At 37.6% G+C, this 13,038-nt stretch overlaps 1 protein-coding gene across 9 annotated transcripts in view; it reads left to right on the top strand.

Annotated features, from left to right (window-relative positions):
• Positions 1-13,038, top strand: part of tnca (tenascin Ca) — a 133,295-nt gene that overhangs the window by 99,944 nt on the left and 20,313 nt on the right. For 7 of the 9 annotated variants that reach the window (XM_056457283.1, XM_056457282.1, XM_056457284.1 and 4 more), the window contains 3 exons: positions 2,666-2,938; positions 5,954-6,076; positions 10,224-10,367. In XM_056457283.1, coding sequence (XP_056313258.1) covers positions 2,666-2,938; positions 5,954-6,076; positions 10,224-10,367 — 540 coding nt within the window. The remainder of the gene's footprint in view (positions 1-2,665; positions 2,939-5,953; positions 6,077-10,223; positions 10,368-13,038) is intronic. The other 2 variants (XM_056457287.1, XM_056457290.1) reach the window with 1 other exon arrangement.

Here is a 13,038-nt window from a genome sequence, read left to right as displayed (position 1 = left end):
CTAAACTTCAACAACTGCTGCGCTGGTAAACCGAGGGCTTAAATGAGAGGATCTGGTGAAATGTAAGTTTATTTCATTAAAGAAAATCGTAATGGAGTTTAAATAGGTGAATCATGCTTGAGTTGGGTTTCAAAACTTTACTTTAAGCCATTTTTCAGATCATGGTGATGTTTTAATTGACTGAAATTACTATTGCTGACTACATAATGTTGAGTCCTAACATCCGCAATAAATATCTGAACTTCCCATCACTACTGTGTATTTAACATAATCAGCCTTGCACACATATTGTGCTTGTGGGCTGTTGTTTTTGAATTTGTGGATGGGTAGATGGTAGTGGTAGATGATAGTGTTCATGTGTCCTCTGAATACAGGTATCAAAAAATGTATGGCTGAGTATTTATTATACAATATTTATTCTGTTGATTTTGAATCTTTCACCTAACAAATATCCTCATTTAGAAAAAAAAAAAAAACTAAAACTAATACTGAAACTAATAAAAATTAAACTAAAACTAAGTCATTTCAAAATATAGAAACTAATAAAAACTAGTAAATCTCCCTCTAAAACTAATTAAAACTAACTGAATTTGAAAACAAAAAGTCAAAACGAAATACAAACTAAAACAAATGAAAAATCCCAAACTATTATAACCTTGGTCAGATGACCCTTTGTTCTTATTGGTCAGACAGCCCTACTCTGTACTTTTAGAATTATGCTCAACAAAAGGGACAGACGGAGATGCATTTAAGGTTGTATTTTGTGGGTTTAATGTATATGAAAACACAGAAAGGAGTTAATATCAAGCTGAGTTTATTTACATTCTTTCACTCAAGAAAATGACTAAGAGCTGAGTGATATGACATGATGCATAATTGTGCGCTGAACACTCAACATACTCGGTGGTTTACATGTGTTTGTTGTCTCAATACAAACATGCACGGAAAATTTCGCAATATACACGTTAAACCGACAAAGATACATTTAGACAGACCTTATGCCTCTTCGCGGTGGCACTAAATAAATGTACAATCTGTATATCCTGCATTTTGTATTCTTCTTGCATCTCCCATTTTCAAAATAAGAGTTCTACATATAATATGTTTTAAACCAGCTTAGATAAATTAAAAAAATAAGACACAAGGCTTTAACTGTTGCTTTTTTTCAGTTTTATTCCAGCTCTGACTTTGTTTAGGAGGTCAAAAAAAATTGTTGACAGTTTGTTCAAAAGATAACACTTGTTCAAGGCGGTTCCAGCCTGATCTCATGAGGAAACATATTAATTTAGGTTTTGTCAGTTTAGTGGCTAATTTGTAGAAATTCAAACAAGTTCAGTAGTACAAGAAATTAAGATTTTAAAAAGGAGGCACCAAACCCCACCCCTACACCCAACCGTCATTGATGGATTAGCATATTGTACTGAATTGTACAAATGAGACCATACAAATTCATATAATTTAGCCACTAAATAAAAAATTGCTGTGAGAACATTAGTTCAGCAACGCTGAGATAAAAGATATTTAGCCCAACTTTATACCTCTTCGGAGTGGCAATAAATACATTTACAATCTGTATATCCTGCATTTTGTATTCGTCTTGCCTCTCCAATTTTCAAAATAAGAGTCGCACATATATAATGTTTTATACAAGCTTAGATAAACTTAAAAAATAAGGCACAAAATTATTGTTGTATTTTACAGATTTATTCCAGCTGTAACTAGTTTTAGAAGGTCAAAACAGATGTTGTTTGCCATTTTTTGTAGACAGTTTGTTAAAAAAAATAAGACTTGTTGAAGGCAGTTCCAGCCTGATCTCATGAGGAAACTTAACTATTTTACGTTTCGTCAGTTTAGTAGCTAATTCAGTAGTAAGAGTTCAGTCATACAAAAATGTACGATTTTTAAAAGGAGGTGTGGCAGCAAACCCCACCCCTAAACCCAACCATCATTAGGGGATGAGAAAATTGTACTAAAATGAGCAAATTTCTGCAATTTAGCCACTAAATCAAAAAGTTACCAATTGCCGTGAGAATGTTGGCAGTTCAGCATCGAGAGAAAAGATACATTGAGACAAAAGATACATTTAGGCTAACTTTATGCCCCTTTGAGGTGGCACTAAATAAATGTACAATCTGTATATCCTGCATTTTATATTCTTCTTGCATCTCCCATGTTCAAAATAAGACTCCCACAGACCTAATGTTTAATACAAGCTTAGATAAACTAAATTATCATTGTTGTATTTTCAATTGTTGTCATTTTTGTAAACAGTTTTGACAAAAAAAAAAAGACTTGTTTAAGGCAGTCCAGCATTGCTGCTTTCTTTTTAGCAGACAGTATCTATTCTGCACTTTAATATTTGCAGAGCTCACAAACATTCCATCACATTGTATGAAAGGTAGTACTAAAAACAGCATTGTGGGGCACTTTATTGGCTGGCAAAAAATCAATGTCAATGTTGCAGCCCAGGAGGAAACACAGTCTAGCATGAAATCACTTTATAGAAGGAAAGACAGTCATAAAAAGAATGCATTTACTAAGACTAAAAGTGGTATTTATAGTTCTTGATGCATGTGAATGGATGGAGACCAGCAGGTGTATTGAAATACAGCGCTTTCTCAAATTGTAAAACAAGAAAAAGACACATTTCCCCCCTCTCAATCAGAGGCAGAACCAGAGATTGAGCATCTTTTCGTGTCGGACATCACACCTGAGAGTTTCCGGCTGTCCTGGACCGCAGAAGACGATGTCTTTGACCGATTTGTGCTCAAAGTTAGAGATTCCAGAAAGCTATCTCACCCCAGAGAATTCAGCGTGTCGGGTGATGAGAGAACCAAAGTTTTAACACAGCTTTTGGGGGGAACAGAGTATGAAATTGAGCTTTACGGCGTCACGTTGGAACGGAGATCACAACCTGTTACTGCAGTGGTGAAAACAGGTATCGTGTTCAGAAATCACCGGGCAAACCAAACACTTGAGTTTGCATCTTTTCTGGATTTGAGGGGCTTTTTTGGCTGTGATGTGATGGAAGTTTGATCTGTAACTACTATAATAAATAACACTCTTCATCCTAAACAGGTACTGACGTGTGAATTAATCATGATTTGAAATGTATCTATCGTGATATGTTTCAATCCAGGGTTAAAGTCAACAGCAAATACTGCAGATAGGTTTAGTCCTGTTTTTGAATCTGCTGTTATGCTGAGGGTGTAGGCACTTGTAGCTCCGCCCTTTTTGGAAATAAGGCCTGGGAGCACAATCTCATTTGAATTTAAAGTGACAGTACCCAAAACAATTTGGCTAAAAGCCTAAAAGGGGCAGTTTCAAAGAGTTATAAAAAATATTTGTGGGGTATCTTGAGTTGAAACTTTACTTTAACACTCTAGAGACGTCAAAGACTTATTTTACATGAGAAATATCACACTCGTAGCAGTGCGATATGGCTGTATATTGCCATTGGTGGGAGGCGTGTGTCTTAGTGTCCCACCAGTCACGAAATTCAGCCATATCACACTGCTACTCGTGTGATATTGTGTTTATACAACAGTTCGACGAACTAATCATGTATATAAAAAAGAAAATCAAACATGGAGAGTCTCAGAGTCTCAAAAATCCTTTTGTACGAGGAACTACTTTCTTCCACCATTCACACGCACATCTGCAGCTGACGTCAGAACAGCAGAAACCGTTGCTACTTCACCAACGTCACTTTAGAGCTAATGTTTGAATGATTCTCTTGTGCAGTGGTTCTCAATGGCAGACCTCAGGCCCCCCTGCCCCGCACATTTTGTATGTATTTCTTATTTGGCACACAAGGATCAGTTCATGGTTTTCTCTGTTAAAGAGATGATACTCTGAATCAGGTGTTAAGTAAGGAAGACATAAAAATGTAAAAAAAAGGGCGAGGACCGGAATTGAGAACCCCTGAACTATTGTAATATCTAAAGTGATGACAAAACAGGTGATTTTGCTCACATGTAAAGAATATAAAGCTGAACGACGTGAAATGCCATCAGTCTACAGAGATTTCTCAGTATTTCTCTCTTGTAATCAGGAGATCACAATAATTAACCCTGAACAAGCCAAAGCAAAGCAATCACTAGCAGATTACTATGGTATAAATACAGCACTACATCATTCAAAAGAGAGAGATCGACTTAAAATGTCCCTTACCTGTTCTGTAATGTTTTGATCAGCGGTGGTTTGAAATATTTCCTCCCCTGTATTTCCTTGAGAATATTTTCCTCCCCTAAGGACTTATGTGGTCTCTGTCGCCATCTTGTGGTCCAACCGTTTTTGCTTTGCTCAGTATGACAGTCTCATCGATGTGAATCTCCGAAATTATAAATATTTCAAATAGGCACTATGCTTATAAATAAACTGCACAGTTGCATTCTAAACAACTACGTTTTTGCCTCAAAAGTACATTATGTTGTCCAACAGCTGCAATATTTGTCAAACTAGACCTGTGCTTGCCACTCGTGTGGGCGGAGTAATACACAAGAGTGAGGCGGCTGTAGTGCTGTTATTGCAGAATATCACATAGCTATCAGCCAATCAGATTCGAGAACCAGACAGAACTGTTGTATAAATCTTGTATAAAGGGGTATAATAAGTCCCCTTAAAAATTAACATTTTTGATTTTCATTAAACTTTCTGCATTAAGGTTTCATTTGTTAACATTAGTTATTACATTATTTAACAAGCGCTAAATATAAAATATGATTATCTAAAGCATGTTTTAATTGTACTAAATATTTAATAAACTTTAAATATAGCATTTATGTTTTGCATTTTTATTGTAATATTTTAATTTCAATAATTTATCTGAAGCATGAATTAATCTTAGTAAATGTTTAATTTTGAATATGACATTTAGATTATTTGGCAATAATAAGTAATACGTTTTAATAGAGTAATAAGTTTTAATAAATAATACGTTTTAGTTTCTAAAGCATTAATCTTAGTAAATGTTTATTACATTATTAATATATAATGTTTATTTTATGTTTTGCATTTTATTGTAATTTTAGATTCAATTTTTTTAAATCTAAAATATTAATAAACCTTAGGAATTGTTTAATACACTTTAAATGAAGTAGTTATTTATTTGGCATTTTTATTGTGATTTTTACGTTCAATATTGTTTTCTCATTTATATTTTAATAAATTTACTAACAATGGCACGTCTAAAACATGCATTCATCTCGATGTTTAAGTTTCATATTTTAGATTTTAAATTTTATTGTTCAAGTAATTTCATAGTCTTTGACAGACTCTGTTCACAAGCTGTATTTCCAAGCTATTTCCTTGCTTAAAGAAACTATATTAGTTTGGGATTAAAAAGTCAGCGGTTTGAAAACTGCAAAAAGACAATTACACCAAAAATTTCACAAAGTTCAAGTTGACTTTAACCCCGCATGCTTCCATGAAGGAAGGCTGTGTGTGTTTAAGCATCCGCGGGAAAGTCTCCTGATGTTCATTTCACTACTAAACCATCAAATCCCATGTCTGTGCTCATCAATGTCGGTGGAGTAATATTAATACGTCCGCATGCATTGAAAACTAATGACTGTGGGTTTATATAAGTGCTGTGATCAGAATAACATGGCTTTTTTTTGTCATCGTCTCACTGCAGGTTAAATCTCTGGAATGATTTGGCATGACTCTTCATGTTCAAACTCAAGCATTTGTGGATGTTTCTTGGATTAAATCTGGATAATTGCACTATTACAACTAACAAATCTTTCTTTTAGGCTTTTTTGTTGTTGTTGTTGCGTTGTTTTGGACGTTTCGTCTTTCTTTGTCCATTTTTCCAAGTGGCTGTATGAATTAACTTCATAACTGAATGGCCTTGAGGACTTGGGGGTGGAGCCCTTTCCCATTTTTATTTTATTTTTTAAAGTTTTCTCTTGCCTTTTCTAAAATCAGTATGTTTATTGTTGTTTGGCAGGCCTCGGAGCTCTACGAGATCTTCATTTCTCTGATATCACGGACAAGTCAGCTGTGGCTTATTGGACTTTACCTCGTGCTCAACCCGACTCTTACAGAATCACCTGCATCCCAATACAAGGAGGTAAATAATACCGCTCAGCCTAATACCCTGACCAGTCCTTGTTAACATGTAGCATTGAAAATGAAGGCCACTAAATCACCAGTTATTTATATTTATTCATTTAGACAACACTGGCTCATTGGGAATATGTGGCCAGGGATACATTTTGAGACCCGAGAAACACATGTCTGCATTTTGTGTGTAAAATGAAAGCTACAGGGCGGTACTGCTCACCGATTACCTCCGTAAGGACGGCTTCTTATGTGCGTCAATGACGGATGTTGAGATTAAAAGAAATGTCCACATCGGCTTCTGGTGGTTTTAGGAAAATAGCATGTATGAGAAAACGTGCCCCAGTAACGTATTGAGATTGTCCAAAATGGTGCCCTCTAGTGCATTTGTGAAAACAAAAACTGCAAGACGACGTAGTCCAGGGTATATATTCGTCAGTTCTAAAAAATGTAGCCCTGGGTGGCACATATTTTCCATTTAAAAGATGCTATTGATTGAATAAACATACAAATGGGGATAAATGAAGCACTTCAAATTATTATAATGGCCCGTTTCCACTGAGTGGTATGGTACGGTTCGGTATGCTTTTATGGCCGTTTCCACTGTCAAAATGTGCCTAAAAGCGAACCGTACCATACCACTTATTGGGTACCTTTTGCAGAGGGTACCTAGCATGACAGAAGAATACCAAAAGGCAGACCTAGACGTGCAGCTGAAAGCTATTGGTTTACAGAGATACGTCACTTGCTTGTGCAACAAGCCAGGAGAATGAAAATAAAAGAAGCGTCATATTTAAAAACACAGCCGAGACATTACATCATGATAATATATACATATAATAACAAGCCATGGTTGACCCGAGCTCAAACAAACCTTGTCATCGCCTTGATGAACAGCCACAAAGCCAAGAAAAAGAGCAGAATCTTCCCTGGCAACAAACATTTGACATACAAATTGGAAATGTAAGTTAGTTTATATTAATGTATCAATAAGATGTGAGGTCTAGTTACCTACCTATCCTTGCTCACTATCCTTCAGCTTCATCCCTGATTAATCAGGGGTCGCCACAGCAGAATGAACCGCCATTTATTCCAGCATATGTTTTACACAGCGAATACCCTTCCAGCTCCAACCCAGTTCTGGGAAACATCCATAAACACTCACATTCACACACACACTTATACACTACTGCCAATTTAGTTGAATTATTATTCTCCTATTGGTTGAAACGGGTACTTTTTACTTTTTTACGTAGTCAGTACTTCAACTTTTATCAGAGTCGTTTTAAATTTGAGTATCTGTACTTCTACTTAAGTAAAGGATGTGTGTACTTCTGCCATCTCTGGTAATCACGCGCACGTTATTATCATCAGCTCAGGAAGTTCATTATTTCAAATATAGACGCGCACGAGAGCTCTCGAGAGAGAGAAAGTGAAATGTCTCGGCTAGCGATGCAACGATTAACCGGTTTCACTATTAACCGCGCTTTAATTCATCACGGTTAATTAATCATTAAGGCTTCTCAACACTGCGTTTCTGCACGGAACAAAACTGCTGCAACTAAACAGTTATGCAAACTGTGCGCTAGTTTTTTTGCTGAGACTATTAACCAAGAACACTAGATTAACTATGACTGAGGCTATTAAATAAGGCAAGCTCGTGGAAGTTACACACACACTTAGCGTGATTCTGGCAATACCCCCAACCCCCCCACCACATTGAGCGTGAGTTCCACTGAGCAGGTAATTTTGCATTTCTGCAGTTTTTGGATAGCTTTTGGGCTGGAATCAGTCAGCTACATCTGGCAACACTGCCGCGGGAACTGGAAACGGCTGAAGTCTGAGGAAGAAGCAGTACATGAAGAGTACACAGGTTTGCAAACCCACTTAAAGTTATATATAATGGCGCCAATAAGAGCGATCATATGAATCTTAATCTACCAGCCGAGATCAACCGAGTGAGTTCGGAGAGCGGGCTGAAAGACTCGGGAGTGGATCAGCTGATTAATGGCCCGAATCTCGATGCGTTGCATTCACCGCGCGTTCAGCGCAAATGTCCGCTAAATACACAATCTAACACTGAACACATCATCGCAAAGGAAGCTCACCTTTACTGAGTTTAAACTGAAACTGCGGCTCATGACAGCAGTGTCGCGCCGGTGGTCATCGCGAGAATCCTGCTCTGCCCCGCTTATATGGGCCGGCTGACTCGCCTGCTTTTTTCACCAAACACAAAGAAATGTTAATCAGCGCACAAAGAGACTAAGCATTTAAAATGACACAAACCAAAACCTTTAAAGAGGTGCAGAAGAGAGATTTTTTTTACTCCTTTTTTTTGGTCCATTGTTTCTGTTTATTAAATTGACATGCATATAAAAACAAAAGTGCAAAATAAACATTTCTTACTTGCAACGCTTCATTTTTGTTTGATCCAAACTGCAGATTTATTTTTCATAAAGTAACAGTAGGACTTTTTATAGCAGATAACCCTCATTCAAGCACATTCAAGGCAGCATGATGATGAGAAATGTAATTCATTGTTAGAATTATTGTCATCTTCATCATCATTAATATTTTATAATTATTAGACATTCATTTTGGAATTATTGCAAAAATATCAATATATCATCACAGCATTAGTTAGTTGTTTCTGTTTGTTAGTCCTAATTGATGTTGTTTTCAAATACAATAAATCCGTTAATATACAAGTTGCAGTGGTGCTCATTCATTTTTGCTGGGTGCTCCTAATTTTTTTCTGGTGCTCCAGAAAATCAAGCCCTGCATTGGACAAATACTGTTTTTAATTTATTCTCATTTTTATTTATTTATTGTTCTGTCATTTATTTACAGTGTAAAATTATTTATGTTTAAATGTCAAAAACATTCACTTATTTTTGAGCACAAAGTGAGAAATTTACTATTGTTTGTTTTTATATTATTCTGTGCTGTATTAATTACTTACGCTGCAATAAATAACACTGTAAAATATAAGGAGTTTTCATCTTATTTTCTAAACTAGTGGGGTTTGAAATTAATGAATGCATAAAAATCTAGATCAGTGTTTCCCAACCCTGTTCCTGAAGGCACACCAACAGTACACATTTTCAACCTCTCCCTAATCAAACACACCTGAATCAACTTATCATAACATCAGAAGAGACTCCCAACACCTGAAGTGAATGGGTCAGAAAAGGGAGACATCCAAAATATGTACTGTTGGTGTGCCTCCAGGAACAGGGTTGGGAAACACTGATCTAGATAACCGTGAAACCGTGATTATTTCTCAGACTATAATCGTACAACCAAAATCTGTAATCGTTGCATCCCTAGTCTCGGCTGTGTATTTAAGGTGCTTCCTTTTTGTTTTCATTCCCCTGGTTTGTGCACGAGCTAGTGACATTTTTCTGTAATCCAATAGAGTTCAGCTGCACGTCTAGCTCCGCCTTTTTGCACCCTTTTCTCATGCTAGGCACCCTTTGAAAAGGGTACTCAAAATTGCTACTGTACGGTTCACTTTTTGATACCTTTTAAAAGTGGAAATGGCTATAAAAGCGTATCCGTACCACTCAGTGGAAACTGGCCATAAAAGACTCAGCAGCTATGTAAATAGATTTTAAGAGAGAATTCTTATCTAAAAACTTTTACTGCTATTTAGGAGAACTATTAGTGGATAAACATGAAATGTATGCCAGTTTGTGCATAACTAAAGTAGTAGTTCACTTCAAAAATTATGTTCAATCTACTCGTGTATGAGTTTCTCTCTTCTTTCGAACGCAAAAGATGTTTTGAAAAATCAGAGTATTCAAGCAATTGACTGTAGTATCCTGCAGTAACCACAAGGAGGGGTTATTGTATTACAAGTGTTGTGTTCTTACCTGTAAGTAAGTTGAAGACGATATCCGATGCAGAAAGCCATGTGATGGAAATGTCTGTTGCTGTAACTGAGGTAAACAGAAAGTAAAGGTTCATTTCAACTCAATACATATATTAGACTGATCTTTACTGAAGATACTACATGACCGTCACTGACTTTCATAGTAGGGGGAAAAGTAGACATTGACTTATTTGTGTAATTTGCTTTAAGACACTGAGCCATTACCGAGTGCACATATAGTGATTTAATTTGATGACATTCATGACTTGTCTTGTACTTTCAGGAACTCCCATGATTGTGCAGGTGGACGGATCGCAGTCTCAGGTTTCTCTGAGGAATCTGATCCCTGGAGAGACGTATCAGGTGTCTGTTATTACAGTGAAAGGCCTAGAGGAGAGCGAACCCGTGTCTGGCACTTTTACCACAGGTCAGTCAATACGCTTATTTCACGCGGCTGCCATTTTAAAGAACCAAAGCGAGGCTGTGGTGGGAAGAAACGCGGAAGTATAGGACCAGCACTGTAAACATTGCAGTGACATGCTGTGGACTACAAACCTCCAGCTGTTGCCGAGATTTCAAAATACAGAAATGGTGTAAACATCACTTCAATATCAGTCAGTACGTTTAATTTAAACAATTAAAAGCAATTTAGCATCAAACAACATCACAAGCTCTGTAAGAGTAATATGCTCAAGTGTCCTCCTAGGCTTCAGTTCATGGCAGCAGGTAAACAGGGGACGCTTCCCTGCTTCAGCCTATGTAACTTGGTGAGCGATAAACACTGCAGTCCTCTGTAGCACACCCTCGTGTTGTCCGGGTACTGAAGTTTTAAAACAGTCTAATTCCCGCTAAGTTAAAATTGAAGCGCCGCTGAGCGCGGATGACTCGACTGATCTTCACGGCTGCTTCGCGATCCAGTCTCCATGTATCTTGTGTTTGCACTCAGTTTACCGCTCTTCACCCAGTGCAAACACAGATACACGGAGACTGGAGCGCAAGCGCGAAACAGCCATAAGGATCAGAAGAGTCATCAAGCAGATCGCTCGGCTGTGTTTGTGCTCAGTAAACAGCGGAGGGTGAACTGATGACCTTCTCGGCCAATCACAAGCATATCTGTTGAGCACGTGAAAACAATGGCCAATCAGCGCTGTTTTAAGAAAGCCATCAACAGTGCTTTAAATGTTAGCGGGAAATTGACAAATTTTCTTTTAATTCAGTATCTTGACGAGTCTAATATAGTGAAAGAATCAGTTCATTAACTCGAGTTTGATAAATGGCATCTAAAACGTGTGTTTGGGAAAGAAAACGTTAGCTAACTAGTGCCGTTTCCCTTAACTTAGCTGAAAATGAGCTCTGATATCCCTTTATATTTTCACCATACATTCAGAACGGACCTTCGGGTCACTCAGAAGGCGGTGAAATGATAAATTTGTGTCTCTTTCTATTCGCTGATAAGATATACAGCCAAGTACACAACGTTCCAATGTAACTCCCAACGATACTTCCGGGTTTCTTCCCACCGCAGCCTCGATTTCGCTTTTAAAAATGGCAGCCGCGTGAAATCAGTCTATGGGATAATTTAAATGAGATTTAAAGACACAATGCAGCCTGTCATGTGACTCATTCCAGAATTTGTGAGCACATTTCTAAGATTTTCCAATCATTTTCATAAGAATGATAGGGTTAATATATACATTTCACTGGAATGACACAGTTAAAATATAGATACAGTGCATCCGGAATATATTCATAGCGCTTCACTTTTTCCACATTTTTCTTGTGTTACAGCCTTATTCTAAAATGGCTTAAATTCATTGATTTCCTCATAATTCTACACACAATACCCCATAATGACCATGTGAAAAAAGAGTTTTTGAAATTGTAAAAAAAAAAACCTGAAAAATCACATGTACATCAGTATTCACAGCCTTTGCTCCAATACTTTGTTGATGCACCTTTGGCAATTACAGCCTCAAGTCTTATTGAATATGATGCCACAAGCTTGGCACACCTGAGGTCAAGAGCACTCTGAAGCAGGTTTTCATTCAGGATGTCTCTGTACATTGCTGCATTCATCTTTCCCTCTATCCTGACTAGTCCTCCAGTTCCTGCTGCTGAAAAGCATCCCCACAGCTGATGCTGCCACCATCATGCTTCACTGTAGGTGGTATTAGCCTGGTGATGAGCAGTGCCTGGTTTTCTACAAATGTAACACCTGGCATTCAATCTAAAGAGTTCAGTTTGAGTCTCATCAGACCAGAGAATTTGGTTTCTTATGGTCTGAGAGTCCTTCAGATGCCTTTTGGCAAATTCCAGGTGGGGAGTGGCTTCCGTCTGGTCACTCTACCATGCAGGTCTGATTGGTGGATTGCTGCACAGATGGTTGTCCTTCTGTAAGGTTCTCCTCTCTCCACAAAGGAACGCTGGAGCTCAGACAGAGTGACCATCGGGTTATTGATCACCTCCCTGACTAAGGCCCTTCTCCCCCGATCACTCGGCTTAGATGGTCGGCCAGCTCTAGGAAGAGTCCTGGTGGTTCCAAACATCTTCCACTTATGGATGATGGAGGCCACTGTGCTCATTGGAACTTTCAGAGCAGACTTGTGCCTCGAGACAATCCTGTCTCCGAGGTCTACAGACAATTCCTTTGTCTTCATGCTTGGTTTGTGCTTTGACATGCACTGCCAATCCTGGGACCTTATATAGACAGGTGTATGCCTTTTCAAATCATGTCCAATCAGCTGAATTGACCACAGGTGAACTCCAGTGAAGCTGCTGAAACATCTCAAGAATGATCGGTGGAAACAGAATGTACCTCAATGAGCTCAATTTAGAGCTTCATGGCAAAGGCTGTGAATACTGATGTACATGTGATTTTTCAGGTTTTTTATTTTTAATAAATTTGCAACAATTTCAAAAACTCTTTTTCACATGGTCATTATGGGGTATTGTGTGTAGAATTTTGAGGAAATCTATTAATTGAATCCATTTTGGAATAAGGCTGTAAGATAAAAAAATGTGGAAAAAGTGAAGAGCTATGAATACTTTCTAGATGCACTGTATATCTAAAATCTGTTTTGTTTAAATGCACCAAAATA

This window comes from Danio aesculapii, chromosome 5 (genome assembly GCF_903798145.1).
Source record: "Danio aesculapii chromosome 5, fDanAes4.1, whole genome shotgun sequence".
NCBI lineage: Eukaryota > Metazoa > Chordata > Actinopteri > Cypriniformes > Danionidae > Danio > Danio aesculapii.
The sequence above is the reverse complement of the archived record's forward strand: the minus strand, read 5'-3'. Positions and strand labels throughout refer to the sequence as shown.